Source organism: Rattus rattus, chromosome 9 (genome assembly GCF_011064425.1).
Source record: "Rattus rattus isolate New Zealand chromosome 9, Rrattus_CSIRO_v1, whole genome shotgun sequence".
NCBI classification, from domain to species: domain Eukaryota; kingdom Metazoa; phylum Chordata; class Mammalia; order Rodentia; family Muridae; genus Rattus; species Rattus rattus.
The window spans coordinates 42,401,543-42,417,136 of record NC_046162.1 but is presented as its reverse complement, the minus strand read 5'-3'; the positions used below and the strand labels follow the sequence as shown (position 1 = coordinate 42,417,136).

The 15,594-nt window shown below is 47.7% G+C and overlaps 1 protein-coding gene across 1 annotated transcript in view; it reads left to right on the top strand.

Moving 5' to 3' along the window:
* Itgae (integrin subunit alpha E) overlaps window positions 1–15,594 on the top strand; it is a 56,370-nt gene that overhangs the window by 5,526 nt on the left and 35,250 nt on the right. Inside the window, exons 2-6 of the mRNA XM_032913455.1 lie at window positions 8,993–9,116; window positions 13,498–13,595; window positions 14,334–14,401; window positions 14,730–14,847; window positions 15,057–15,194. Of these exons, the coding sequence (XP_032769346.1) occupies window positions 8,993–9,116; window positions 13,498–13,595; window positions 14,334–14,401; window positions 14,730–14,847; window positions 15,057–15,194 (546 nt within the window). The remainder of the gene's footprint in view (window positions 1–8,992; window positions 9,117–13,497; window positions 13,596–14,333; window positions 14,402–14,729; window positions 14,848–15,056; window positions 15,195–15,594) is intronic.

Here is a 15,594-nt window from a genome sequence, read left to right as displayed (position 1 = left end):
TCATTCCCTTCTCAAATGGGGAGTCCTGACTGGGGAACCCTGTCTGGGATGGCAGCAAAATGGAGATCAGGAAGATTGACAGGAGAAAACGGGGTCATCAGACATAGGAGTACACAGTGGCTTATCTGGGACCCTGAGCTGCAGAAAAGGAGCAGGGACCTGGAGCTGCTGGGCCTTGAAGTCCTGAGAGGGTGGGGGAAGGACCTGGAGAAGCAGCCAGTGCGGGCCAGGTAATAAAACCCACCTCTTCCTGAGGCTACTCCGCTCAAGAGGATTTCCCTTCTAGATGTAAAATTGATTTTTGTTTCTGGCAAAAAGGCCTTTTGGAGCTGGTATGTTCATTGTGTCTGTAATTACTCAGAAAAACCAGCTCATTGGTGTTTGAGACTCGCTTTGGTCTCGTATGGTCGAATTTTGGGATGTCATGTCCTGGGCACCATACTATATGGAATGTACTTGTGGGGACTAGAGAGGCTCTGGTGTTTTCATTGGGTTCTCAAAGTGGTCTGTGAGTCCCCAAGCACTGGGGAACTCATGGTCTGGTTGCTTTCTGTGTTGCTCATGGCAGTTATAAAGGGTATGAATGGCAGCTCTGGGAAACTTGAGGAGTCTATGCTTTCTCCAAGCCAATCAAGGAACTGCAGCTTGGTTTAAATACAAGTAACAGCTGTGCTCTGTCAGACAGGTTTTGGTTTTTGAAACAGAGCCCTTCTGTGTGCCCCAACTGTCCAGGAACTTGCTAAGTAGTCAAAGCTGGCTTCAAACTCACCTCCACACTTGGCCAGAATAGTTTCTTTTTCCTGTTTTGTAGACACCGTGAGTGACATTGGCTCATGGACACATTTATCCAGATAAAACGTTAAGTATTTACTGAGACCCAGAGCTGGGTCCAGAGCCCAAAATGGGGCTGGCTCAGGCAGTATAAGGATTCATTATTAGACATGTAAGTTAATGGTTGACCTCCTTCCTTGTCTAATTGGATTCTTCCCTTTTAAAAACAAAGCAAAAGCAAAATATATAATTTCCTCCTGTCTGCTTTTTTCCTGCTCCATAATTCTAGTGGCTTTAATATTACCAGGCCAGGCATTTTAATAAACCAGCACAAATTATTCTGAGCAAGGCGAAGGTAAGATAAAGGAATGGAGTACAGAAGCATGGAACTGGGGAGGTGTCTCAGTGGGAAAGCATTTGCTGGGCAAACATGAGGGTCTTACTGTGTAGCCCTCGCTGGACTGAAACTCACTGTATAGACCAGGCTGCCCTCGAATTCACAGAGATCCACCTGCCTCTGCCTCTAAGCACGAAAACTGGAATAAAGACCCTCAGCATCCACATAAAAGGCTGGGCATGGAGTGTGTTTCTGTGACTCTAGAGCTGGGGTGAAAGGAGCAGAGTCAGATGGGGACCCCAGAGCTCCCAGTCCAACCACTCTGGCTAACCAATGAACACCAGGTTCTCAAAAATAAGGTGGAGGTGGTGGTGGTAGAGGAAGATACCTGATGTCTGTCCCTGGATTCCATACACATGCACACATGCACACATGCACACATACCCACATGAACGTACACATACACTGCACACACTCAAACCCCAGTAAAAGATGAGGTCACAGGAGTGTTTAGCTGGGTATAAATGGTAAACTGGAGTTGTTTGTTCTTGAATTCTCCTGTCACAGGCTGGGGAGGAAGGACTGGGAATCTAACCAGTGGAAGGGTTTTCATGACAAGATCTCCAGTGTGTCTGAAGGTGTACAGGATATCTGTAGCAAGCTCAATGCCTACCACACATACAACATGGCTCTCAGGATTCCCATGCACTGGATATATCTCTGTCATTCCCATTCTCTGCCAAAACATGGAAATGAGGTCTGAGGACCCTCCAGCTGTAGACATATTCACAATGAGGAGGCTTGCTCTTGGGCCCTTCCTTGTCTTCCTGACTCAGGATCTGTGATTTTGGATTTTCGGGTATGGCTGGGCATGGCAGTACAAGTTTGTAACCCTGGCACTTTGGAGGCAGAAGTAGGAGTTTGAGTTCAAGGCCAGCCTGGTCTGTAGTAAGTTCCAGGACAGCTGGGAGACAGAGAAACCCTGACTCAAAAGACCAAAACAGGAAAGAAGACATTAAGAATCCCCACTAGGGGGGTTGGGGATTTAGCTCAGTGGTAGAGCGCTTGCCTAGGAAGCGCAAAGCCCTGGGTTCGGTCCCCAACTCCCAAAAAAAAAAAAAAAAAAAAAAAGAAAAAAAAAAAAGAATCCCCACTAGGAGACAGATAACAAAGCACTTGCCATGCCAGTGTGAGGACTGGACTTCCCATCCCCAGAACCCGTGCGATTCAGGTGGGTGGGGCAGCCTGCCCGTAATCCCAGTATAGGAGGCAGACACAGTCCCTTAGAGTAACATGGCTCCAGGTTCACCAAGAGACCCACCTTATGGAAGACAGACACCTGATGTCAACTTCAGGCTCTGCATGTATATGCACACACACGTACATACATGCGCCCCACACATACAATAAGCAAAAGCAAACCTCAGAAGACTCATTTGCATGTCAGTGACTTATTGAACTCAGGAGACCTGCCTACCTCTGCCTCCTGAGTACTGGCATTAAAGATGTCTGCTACACTGCCTGGAACCCTTCTTTCTCTCTTTTGTTTTAACAACTTTTTTTTCTTTCTTTTTTTTTTTTTTTTTTATTAACTTGAATATTTCTTATATACATTTCGTGTGTTATTTCCTTTCCCGGTTTCCGGGCAAACATCCCCTCCCCTCCCCTTCCTTATGGGTGTTCCCCTCCCAACCTCCCCCCATTGCCACCCTCCCCGACAGTCTAGTTCACTGGGGTTCAGTCTTAGGGACCCAGGGCTTCCCCTTCCACTGGTGCTCTTACTAGGATATTCATTGCTACCTATGAGGTCAGAGTCCAGGGTCAGTCCATGTATAGTCTTTTAGGTAGTGGCTTAGTCCCTGGAAGCTCTGGTTGCTTGGCATTGTTGTACATATGGGGTCTCGAGGCCCTTCAGGCTCTTCCAGTTCTTTCTCTGATTCCTTCAGCAGGGGTCCTATTCTCAGTTCAGTGGTTTGCTGCTGGCATTAGCCTCTGTATTTGCTGTATTCTGGCTGTGTCTCTCAGGAGCGATCTACATCCGGCTCCTGTCGGTCTACCCTCTTTGCTTCATCCATCTTGTCTAATTGGGTGGCTGTATATGTATGGGCCACATGTGGGGCAGGCTCTGAATGGGTGTTCCTTCAGTCTCTGTTTTAATCTTTGCCTCTCTCTTCCCTGCCAGGGTATTCTTGTTCCCCTGCAAAGAAGGGTGAAGCATTCACATTTTGATCATCTGTCTTGAGTTTCATTTGTTCTAGGCATCTAGGGTAGTTCAAGCATTTGGGCTAATAGCCACTTATCAATGAGTGCATACCATATATGTCTTTCTGTGATTGGGTTAGCTCACTCAGGATGATATTTTCCAGTTCCAACCATTTGCCTACGAATTTCATAAAGTCATTGTTTTTGATAGCTGAGTAATATTCCATTGTGTAGATGTACCACATTTCTGTATCCATTCCTCTGTTGAAAGGCATCTGGTTTCTTTCCAGCTTCTGGCTATTATAAATAAGGCTGCGATGAACATAGTGGAGCACGTGTCTTTTTTATATGTTGGGGCATCTTTGGGTATATGCCAAAAGAAGTTATAGCTGGTCCCTCGGGCATTTCATTGCCCATTTTTCGAAGAACCCTCCGGACTGATTTCAGAATGGTTGTACCAGTCTGCAACCCACCAACAATAGGAGGAGTGTTCTTCTTTCTCCACATCCTCGCCAGCATTTGCTGTCACCTGAGTTTTGATCTTAGCCATTCTCACTGGGTGGTGAAATCTCAGGGTTGTTTTGATTGCATTTCCCTGATGACTAAAGATGTTGAACATTTCTTTGGGTGTTTCTCAGCCATTCAGCATTCCTCAGCTGTAATTCTTTGTTTAGCTCTGAACCCCATTTTTAATAGGGTTATTTGTCTCCCCTCTTGGTCTAACTTTTTGAGTTCTTTGTATATTTTGGATATAAGGCCTCTATCTGTTGTAGGATTGGTAAAGATCTTTTCCCAATCTGTTGGTTTGCCGTTTGTCCCTACCACAGTGTCCTTTGCCTTACAGAAGCTTTGTTTTATGAGATCCCATTTGTGGGATTCTTGATCTTAGAGCATAAGCCATTGGTGTTTTGTTCAGGAAATTTTTTCCAGTGCCCATGTGTTCCAGATGCTTCCCTAGTTTTTCTTCTATTAGTTTGAGTGTGTCTGGTTTTGATGTGGAGGTCCTTGATCCACTTGGACTTAAGCTTTGTACAGGGTGATAAGCATGGATGATCTGCATTCTTCTACATGTTGACCTCCAGTTGAACCAGCACCATTTGCTGAAAATGCTATCTTTTTTCCATTGGATGGATTTGGCTCCTTTGTCAAAATCAAGTGACCATAGGTGTGTGGGTTCATTTCTGGGTCTTCAATTCTATTCCATTGGTCTATCTGTCTGTCTCTGTACCAATACCATGCAGTTTTATCACTATTGCTCTGTAATACTGCTTGGTTCAGGGATAGCGATTCCCCTGAAGTCCTTTTATTGTTGAGGATAGTTTTAGCTATCCTGGGTTTTTCTATTCAGATGAATTTGCAAATTGTTCTGTCTAACTCTTTGAAGAATTGGATTGGTATTTTGATGGGGGATTGCATTGAATCTGTAGATAACTTTTGGTAAAATGGCCATTTTTACTATATTAATCCTGCCAATCCATGAGCATGGGAGATCTTTCCATCTTCTGAGGTCTTCTTCAATTTCTTTCTTCAGTGTCTTGAAGTTCTTATTGTACAGATCTTTTACTTGTTTGGTTAAAGTCACACCGAGGTACTTTATATTATTTGGGACTATTATGAAGGGTATCGTTTCCCTAATTTCTTTCTCGGCTTGTTTCTCTTTTGTGTAGAGGAAGGCTACTGATTTATTTGAGTTAATTTTATACCCAACCACTTTGCTGAAGTTGTTTATCAGCTTTAGTAGTTCTCTGGTGGAACTTTTGGGATCACTTAAATATACTATCATATCATCTGCAAATAGTGATATTTTGACTTCTTCTTTTTCATCTGTATCCCCTTGACCTCCTTTTGTTGTCTGATTGCTCTGGCTAGAACTTCAAGAACTATATTGAATAAGTAGGAGAGAGTGGGCCAGCCTTGTCTAGTCCCTGATTTTAGTGGGATTGCTTCAAGTTTCTCTCCATTTAGTTTAATGTTAGCCACTGGTTTGCTGTATATGGCTTTTACTATGTTTAGGTATGGGCCTTGAATTCCTATTCTTTCCAGGACTTTTATCATGAAGGGGTGTTTAACAACTTTTTTTAAAAAAAGATTTATTTACTTATTTTATGTGAGTACATGATCGCTGTCTTCAGACACAGCAGCGGAGGACATCAGATCCCATTAGAGATGGCTGTGAGCCACCATGCGGTTGCTGGGAATTGAACTCAGGACCTCTGGAAAAGCAGCCAGTGCTCTTAACCACTGAGCTATCTCTCCAGCTGCATCTTTCATTCTTTAATGATTTTCCCCCTCTTTGGTGAACAGAAGTTATTCACTTATTTCCTTAAATTTGTGTTGTTGGTGTCTTATTTTAAAAATATTTGTCTATCTATGATTTCTTTTAAGAGTGAATTATTTCCTTTTTTACATTTAGGCATGCAATCCGTCATTGTTAAAACACTCGTTTTTGGCTGGTATGTAGCTCCGTGCACAAGGCCAGCCTGGGCTAAGTATGAAGACTGTCTTTGAAAAGTGTTTGTTAATCATGGGTTTTGTTTGACTATTAGAGACGTTCTTTATTAGATTAAAGGAATTCTCTTTTATCTCTAGTTTGTTTAGAGTTTTCATCCCGTTTCCCTGTGTTGTGCCCATTCAAAGCATCCATGAACCCCAAAAAAAACTACCAAGGAGCTGATTCCAGTGCAACCGTGTTAGAGTCTTTTCATTCGAACTCAGGCTGATGCGGCAGGTGGGGAGGGTGAAGCCCCAGCCCAACTTCAAGCAAGTATTTGTAGGGGGGAGCAAACAAGCAAGGGAGCTTCTAGCCGGGCACACATCCGGTTGGGGGGCTATTATGGGATTTGGTTGCCCTTTAAAATAATTGGCTGGTGGTGGGAGCCACACCATGAACTCAGCGTCTGCTTTCCTCCTGATTGGTGGTTGTTAGGGAGTGACTTGGAGGTGCAGGCTTGTTAGGGAGTAACCTGGAAACCAGTGTTAGGTGCACAGGCTGTTGGGTAACTCAAGTTCAACCTTAGATCAGATTCTCGAAGACGGAGCCTAAACCCAAGACGGAGTTGTTCTGGTCTCTCACTCTCTCACCCGCAAGTTTCACGTCTATGACGTCACGAGGGGTGGAGACACCAGCTGTCAGTTGTCCTTTCATTGACTGCTCTTGTGGCATTTGGTGTCAGTCTTATGTTGATGTCATAAAATAGCTTGCAGATGACCTTTAGTTCCCACTCCCTGGCACACGGAACGCTGTTTCTGTGAGCCTCACTAGAACATTGTCCAAACGCTCTGGAGATTCTGTCAGTGAAGACATTGGGCCTCGTGTTCTGGTCCTTGGAAATGACTAAAACTCTGACTCACCTTGGATATTTCTTCTTTGGCCAGTTTTGGCTTTTATGTTTTTTTTTTTGTTTTTTTTTTGTTTTTTTTTTTTTAAGGAATTTTCCCATCTCACCTAAATTGTCGAGGTTACTGGCATAACCTTGGTATAACATCCTCTCCTGTGAAATGCATCTTAGGCTGGACATGGTGGGACACACGTTTAGTCCCAGAACTCAAGAGGCAGAGACAGGAAGATCTCTAAGCTGGAAGCCAGCCTGGTCTACAGAGGGAGTTCCATGATAGCCAGGGCCACACAGAGAAACCCTGTCTCAAAAAAAAACAAACAAATAAAATAAGTCTACAAAAACCCCATATGTAGTAAAAGTGGCCAATGCTCAAACCTGCGATTAGCAAAAACCCCAAAGCATCTAATATTAAAAACATCATTCAATTTTAGTCACATATTAATGAATTAATAGTTCCACTCTCTGACAAAATATTAACATTTTACACTGTTTTATCAATTAATATTTTATAATACATGTATAATATAAACTATACTATCTTCGCCACCCACCCAATACATCTTCTAAGAACTGCAGTTCAGACGGAGCCTAAATTGGTTATAACCTGAGTCACAGAGGAAATCACAGAGGAAACACTGAGTGCTTAGATTAAGATATGAAAATCAGAACCTGCAAGACGCACTTAGAGCCGTGATTACAGGAAAGCAGCCTTTCACACACGCTCAAAGAGGCTGAGCATGGTGGCGCAGGCTGTAATCTAGGCGCTGGGAAGACGGAAACTGGAGAACCCGGAGTGCAGTTCATCTCCAACTACATTAGGAGTTCAGGGTCAGCCTGCGCTACATGAAACCCCACCTCGAAAAAAAGAAACAAACGAGCAAAAACCAAAAACAAGAAAACAAAAAACAAAACAAAACAAAATCATATATATGCACACAATTCTATTCTCCCCATCCCTGTCATAGATGTAAACCTTCCGGAGTAATATGATGGAGACCCTTCTACACACACACACACACACACACACACACACACACACACACACACACACACACACACACATTTTGTAGTGTATATGTAATTTGCCTGCACACATATTTGTGCACCACAACCACATACATGAGACCAAAAGGCAACAGGTTGTCTGGAACTGGGGTTACAGATGGTGGCTAACCATGTAGGAATCAAACCTGGTTCCTCTGGAAGAGCAGCCAGTGAGTGCCCTTAACCACCGTCTTACCTCTCCAGCCTGGAAGGGTCTATTTCAATAAGCTAAAAGATTAGCAGATCAAACCCAAAGACAGTACAGGAAGGAATAAAGATATAAGCAAATACTAACGAAGTTGAAGATGAACTTGCTATAGAGAAACCTAAGTTTGCTCTATAAATGATCAATAAAGCCAGATCTGGTGCTGTGGGATGGTGGTACTAAAGTGCATTAGGAAGCTAAAGTTGTCCTCTGTTAAAGAACTGAGTTTGAGGCTGGCCTGAGTAAAAGAGGGGGAAAGCATGAATGCTAATGCTAAACCTTCACTAAAAAGCACGTCGCTAGTATGAATGAAAAGAGGGCCTCGTCCTTGGTCCTAAGACACATTTTTTTCTTTTGAGAGTAGGGGCTGGGGGAATCGTTTCTCTGGGTGGCCTTGGCTGTCCTGGAACTCACTGTAGACCAGGCTGGCTTCGAATTCAGCGATCTGCCTGCCTGCCTCTTGAGTGCTAGGATTAAAGGCAGGCATCACCCCTCCAAGCTGTTTGTAGTTTTGTTTTCAGACCTTTGGGGCTCTTTCACTGGGCACGGTGAGTCAAGAGTCGCCCTGTGCCTCAGTTAATTCCCTTTTCCTCCTGATCAGTGGAGTTCCATCAGATGAACACAGTTGCTTCATCTGGTCTCCCACAGGTGCCGTTTGGCTTGTTTCCAGTTTAGGGTTTTTGAGGACATTGTGCTTCCTCATTGGTCACTTGTAGGAGTGTAGACCTTCTCTGGGGCTCTGGATCCCTGTTAAAGTTTGGTACAGGACACAGTATGAGCCATGTGACCGGTGTGAAAATCACAAAGCTGGAAGTATAAGGGCTGGGGGCAGCACTAGCTCTGCAGAGAGTGCTTTCCCTGGGACTGGAACAGCTAGCTTGGTTTAGGAGGGAGGCCTGCAGCTCTGGGTCAGACACACCCGCATGCATTCCTTCCCGATGGGAGAAGCATTCCTAGAGATGGAGGATCTTTTTCTCCACAACGTAGTGAGGCGATGACATCACAGGATCAGGCAGATTGAAGCTAGGCACAGGTCCAACAGCCTCAGGCTCAACGGAGTGCCGATTTCATCAGGTGTTTCTCTTTGGCCCGCAGGCCTGAAGCCCTTGGGAGCCTTCAATGTGGATGTGGACTGGTCCTGGGTCACAGCACCCCAGCCAGGTGCGCCTTCCGTGCTCAACTCCCTTCTGCATCAAGACCCCAGCAGCAACCAGACCTGGTGAGTGCAGCCAGAAAGAGTGAGGACTAGGGTACCTCCAAAGATGGCTGACATGCAGCCCAGAGAAGGCTGTGATTTCTCACCCCAGATCCCAGAGCGCCCATTTCCCTTGGTGAACGACGCACAGCCAAAGAGAGAAAGTGGGAATGGGGGGCTGTGATCCCCAGACCAGCCTGTGCAGAGCCCGTCCTCAGCTCACTGGGTTTCCCTTACACTGGGTCAGGGAAGGGAACTTTAAATCGTACTTTAAAATGAACGTCACCAAGGGTCTTTACAAGGAAAGTTGGAAAGTGACAACAAATAAATAAATAACTTGAAACTGTGGGGCTCAGACACTGAAGTTAAGAGTGCATCGTTCCAGGTGGAGCCCTTGGCTCAGAGGCACCTCCCTGTATCCACTGAGCAAGCTTGATGAGGTACTGAGCCCCGAGCCCCAGTTTCTCCCCCCGACTGGTGATTTGTGGAACTCACAGGATTGCCGCGAGACTGTTTGAGAAAATGGACCCAAAGGGCTTTCTTTACAAGGGTTCTGGCCGAACTAAACTGTGGGAAACACTGCCTTGTGTCTTGAGAATCTCATCGGCATCCGTCCTCTGTGGCTGAGCAAGAACTGTCAGATCTGAGGGTTGTGCGGGTGAGGATGTGGTGGGTGAAACAGGAATGTGTGGGGATGTGTTGGAGTCATTGCCTTGGAGAGCAGTGTGGCCATTTCTGGTGTGTCCAGGACGCACAGTGGCCTTTGGTTCAGCACTTGCACCCCAGGCACCAGCTCTAGAGAGATATCTAGGTCCATGCAAAAGAAAAACCAAATGTGGTTCTTGGGAATGAACCCAGGATCTTACACATTCTAAGCATTCACTCCATGGCGGGGTCCCTGCTCCAGGCATGTAGATGATGGTGATGATGATGGTGGTGATGATGGTGGTGGTGGTGATGATGATGGTGATGATGGTGATGATGATGGTGATGGTGATGATGGTGGTGGTGGTGGTGATGATGGTGGTGGTGGTGATGATGATGGTGATGATGGTGGTGGTGGTGATGGTGATGGTGGTGATGATGATGGTGGTGATGATGATGATGGTGGTGATGGTGATGGTGGTGATGATGATGATCAGAGCTGGGGGAGGGGGGGAGAGTGGTTGACAATTGAACTCAAGGCCTCAAGGCACACAACTAGTGAGCTTCGTTGATTTGAAGACATTCCCTGATATGAAGATATTGGCAGTACTTGTAACGTGAAAGACAAAAAAATAAATAAAATCAAAGTGTGGTTGCATGAAATCAAAACCAGGTCAAATCGGTGAGTGGAAGTAGCTTTATGTTCAGCCTGGAAATTGTGAGATGAGAGGGCAGGATATCATTCATTCCTTAACTGCTTAGCCATCTCTCCAGCCCGCTTCTGCCTGGTGTTTAACTCAACGTAAGTGAGACAGCAGAACCCACTTGGTCAAGCGACCCTCAAGCAACACCAGGTCTCTCAGCTTCATTAGTGGTACTCTCCGAGGCTGGAGTTTTGCATGGTGTGAACTGCCCTGATGCCGAGTCTGTGGGCAATTCCCCCCCCCCGCCCTTCTACTCCACAGCCAGCAGGACTGGTTTGATCAGGTTTATAAAGGGCGGCTGAGTTTGCATTTTGTTTTCCAAGTTGTTGGCACGACATAAATGATTTCTAGTCAAGTTATCTGTTATCTGTGGCCATCTCCTGCCATCTTCTACCACAACCCCAGTGGGTCCCTTCCCAGCCCTAGGCTCACAGTTTTAATGTCCCCTCCCTCAGGCCTCAGTAGATGGGAGGGAGTGTTTGTGTTTAAAGCTCTCAAAGAATAGGGTGCTGGGAGCTGTCAAGAGATGGGGAACCTGGTGGGGCACCTCCCTGAATACCTGCTAGGGCAGAGGGGCTGGGGGTTTGCACTGTCAGCAGGAGGATGTGGTGGAGACAATTCTGGGTTTCTGGGCCTGCTGCAGGGGGCAGGAAATGCACCAATTGGTTGGCCCAGTTCACCATAGAGAGAGAAACAGGTTGATAACTGCTCTCATCCCCAGGGTGGGAGTCATACGCCCCTCATAATCCCTGTACTTTCTGAATTATGGAGGATTGAATAGGACTGCCAGCTGGGAGGAGGCAGGAAGTGAACGAGCTATCCTGGAGCTACACCCAGTCCAGAGTGGAACAGGGAACCTGGAGTGGTCAGTAGACGGCAACCTCTGTCGTAGCTGGCCCTTCATCATAGCTGGTTAGTCCGTGTTTAGCTGGTTTGCTAGTCACTAAGTCAGCAAACCTGGAGGCTGCCAGCCATAGAAGGGTGGGGGGAACAACACAGACTGGGCCTTAGGCCTCAGAATTGCATGTATGGATGGCCACCTTGGGGAACTGCAGTGTGCAGTCTGCATAGCTGCCCGTGGTGGTCTCTTGGGAGCTCACAGCCAAGGCAGAAACAAAGGTCGGGCATGGGAGTGGGAATCTCGTAGTTGGGTGTACTGGAGATTTGAGGGGTTCCATTGTAACTTCCTTTGGGAAGGCTCCTGCAGAGCTGGTGCCTAGGAAGGCTTCTCTGCAGGAGAAGGGAGTAAGAGTCACCACAGGAGGAGAAAACAGGGAGGACACAGGGCTGTTCTATGTGCTCTGGGGAGGAACACGGACATGAGCACATCTTCCATTGGGAGCAAGAGGAAAGGTACTGGGCTGGGACGACACAGCCTGGGGAGAGAGGCAGAGTTACTGAACAGTAACCTAATTTGGGACACTCAGGCACACCTTGGTCATTTACCTCTCTGTCCAACGCCTCAGATCAATCCCTCAACCATTGCCTGTACAGCCATGCAAGTCATTCAACAAATGTGTACTGAGCACTTACACTGCGCTAGGAGGTGTTCTAGACCTCAGGAGCTGTGTGATGGACCAGATAGACAAGACTGTTGGGGAACTCGCTCGGTGGAGGGGTCGGATGACAAATAGGTAAATAAAGAAGCAAGTTACTGTCTGGTGGTGACAAGTTCTGAGAAGGGGAGCGTCAGAGGCAGGGTAACTGGCATATGAGGTAGGGCTACTTGGAGAAAGCAGTATGAGTGGGTGACAGTTAAGCAGAGTACAGGATGGGGCCGAGACAGTTTTAGGGAGTGGAAGGCCAGGGTTGCAGGCAGAAAGGACAGCTAGCCAGAGGGCCTTAGTTGAGAAAGGACCAGGACCTAATGTTGTTAAAGGCCACAGCATACATCTGCAGGTCTTTCTCTGAGTGAACGGGGGAGGTTGGAGAGGTAGAGATGGGGTCAGATCCTCTCTGGCCTGTGGGCTGTGACGATGGGTTTAAGGGGGAAAAAGACAACAAGGGGATTGATGTGGGTCAGTGGCAGAGCACTTGCCTGGCCTTGGGTTTAATCGTCAGCACCACCAAAAAGAAAAAAGAAAGAGATGCCTGGTCTTTAGTCAAAGTTGGGTGGAGTGTCGCAGCCCTTTAATCCCAGTACTCAGGAAGCAGAGGCAGCAGATCTCTGAGTTTGAGGCCAGCCTGGTCTACAGAGCGAGTTCCAGGACAGTCAGGGCTACACAGACAGAGAAGTCCCATCTTGACAAAACAAACAAAAGTGTCTTAGCGGCAAGAGCTGAGGAAGTAGAGACAGGACCCCATGTCTGTCCCTCCTCCTGTGCTACCTTGTCTTTTATCCCCCGCAGCCACATCATGACCTTTCAAAAGCACAGACTAATCATGTAACCTGTGCTTCCCTTTTACAAAGCCCCCCATAGCTTCCTGTCACCACAAAGGCCTTGCACTTGGTTCACTCTTACGAAGGCGATCTTCAGATCCCCCTCCCTACCGCTCTGCTTACAACCCCAGCCACAGGGGCTCAACTGCCCTGGGCCTCAGGCTCCATGGGGCAGTGTGATAGTTAGACTGTTTAAACTGACACTGTTCTCTGCCATCTTCTTGAACTTGAGATGGGAGACAAGAACTTCACAGCAGGATTGACATCTCCTCAGGCTGTCTCCATCAGCTCCCCAAACCTCTAGTTCCCAGTCAGGAAATGCTAAGGGCAGATGAGTAAAATGTTCCAGTCAGCTTTGCCCTTCAAGGGCCCGGCAGTATGGCTGGTGGCTTCCTGGTTCCCCCATTCCATCCCACAGGGGTATTTCCTAGCCACCAGAAGTGCTCCAAACTGTCGGGCAGGCAGATGGGGTTACACTTAACAGTTTCCCTGACTAGAGCCGTGTAGACTAAGCGCCTTCCTCTAATGCTGAGTCTGCAGGCCTGGACTAGAAAGCTGTCTGTCATACCCAGGTCTGGGCCTCTTCCTCAGGCAGGAATAGGAAGACTGGATCTGGGCGGGCAGGAAGGGAAAAAGAGCCATCAGCCAGCTTGTCTTTGCTGTCTCCTCATCTTAGCCTCCTGGTAGCCAGACGCAGCTCCAACAGGAATTCAGCAGTCCTGTATCGATGCGCTACATCCATCATTCCAGATGAAATTGGTTGCCAGCCAGTAGGTAAGCCAACCCCACCTCCATAGCATGCTCCCCCGGGCACCTCCTAGGAACCCCACCTAATCTCAGCTCAAACGATTCCAATCCCAGTCCTGCCTGATCCAGCCCAACCACTTCTGCCCGGCAGCCCCATAGTGAGCCTTGAACCCCAGTGCCCAGGCTCATGCTGCCCACCACAGCCCAGCCCTCTCCTGACACAGTCCTAATGACAGATCTGGAACCAACACCCACTGAATGCTCACCATGTACCTGGCCCTATGTTAAGTAGTAGGTTCACATTTTTATGTGTCTCTGTGTTCACATGTAGGTGGGCATGCGTGGAGACCCAAGGCTGACATTGGGAGTCTCCCTGGATCTCTCTCCCCAGATATACATTCAAGTCCACGTTCAGCAGTCAGCCCCATGGCCTTACCCCATAGGTCACAGGCACCTACAGCCTGCGGCTTCCCCCAATCCCACACACGCCAGGAGCCCTTTAAGAAGCCCCAGGTGGCAGTCATTTCTGAATTTCCATCCCTGGTTGTCAAGGCTGGGCAGTGGGGTCTTGAGTGGGGTTGAGATGGTAGAGGGGGTTGGGACAGGGACTGCATCCTGACATTCCCAAGCTACTCAGATCCATGGAACCTCCAACTCCAGCTTCTCAAGGCTGCTGCCTGGCATCAGCATCCCTGTGGCCCCGACCTTGGCTTGATGGTGGGCTCCCAGAATCCCCTTCATCCTTCCCTGTCTTAACTGTTTCAGAGCACATCCTTATGCCAAAGGGCAGGTACCAGGGAGTGACATTGGTCGGGAACCACAATGGTGTTTTGGTGAGTAGATAGGCAGGAGGACAAAGGGCCCTGGGGAGGTTGGTGCTGGCTCCTGTGGGTGATGATGGCATTGCCAATCCTATTGCTATGCTGCCATCTATCTGTGGTCTGACCATCTATAGTAATGCCGTCTGACCCAGCCAGCGCCCACCGACGGCATTTCTGACTCTAGCACCTGACGCCTGACCCTGAGGACTGAGGCAGCTGTTCCTCTGTCCTCTAACTGACTGAGCCACTATGTTCTGGAATGGGGGTGACAGTGGCTGTGACTAGGAAGCATGGGCTGACCCCACCCACATGCCTGCTCCCTCTCTTTTCTTCTCTCCAGGTATGCATTCAGGTACAGTCCCGGAAACCCCGCAGCCTCAACTCGGAGCTCACCGGTGCCTGCAGCCTACTCACCCCCAACTTGGACCTCCAGGCGCAAGCCTACTTCTCTGACCTTGGTAAGGATTGGAGGTTCTCTGACCTTGGACCATATTAAAGAGGGATCCAAGGAGACACACCAGCTCACAACAGGAGTAGACACTTGCCCTAGAGTGGGACAAGCAAGCTCAGGGTCCTTGTCGGGGAAGAGTTAACGATCTCTGTCTTGGGGGCAGGCAACTGTGCACTGAGGCTTCTTCTGACTCTGTGTCTTATCTGTGTGTTTCTTAAGGAGTCCTGGATCTGGGTGCATCTGTGAACTCTGGTGACTACTACGGAAGCAAAGGAGGCAGCACAGGGGAGGAGACGAAATCAGCCAGGAGACTTCGACGACAGGCAGTGGAGGAGGAAGACGAGGAGGAAGCTGGTGAGAAGAGGCAGATTAAGGGTCTCCATAATGAACCCCAGGCTAATGGCCTCTGGAAGGAAGATGTGTTTAGATCTAGAAGATGGGGAACAGTGCCCAGGTCCTTTAGGTATAGCAAGTCCCAGCCCTGTCTCCTCAACTAAAAAAAAAATAAACATTTATTTGTGTGTCTGTTCATTGTGTGTGGGGGTGTGTGCGTGCAAACACACTCCCATATCACAGCACACATGTGGAGGTTAGATGACAACTTGCAGGAGTCAGGTCTATACCTCTACTGTGTGAGTTTCCGGGAATCAAACTCAGGTCATGAGGCTTGGCCACAAGCTCCTTTACCAGCTGAGCCATCTCGTTGGCCCTTCTTAGAAGTGGGGAAACTGAGGTCACCAAAATGAGAGTGAGT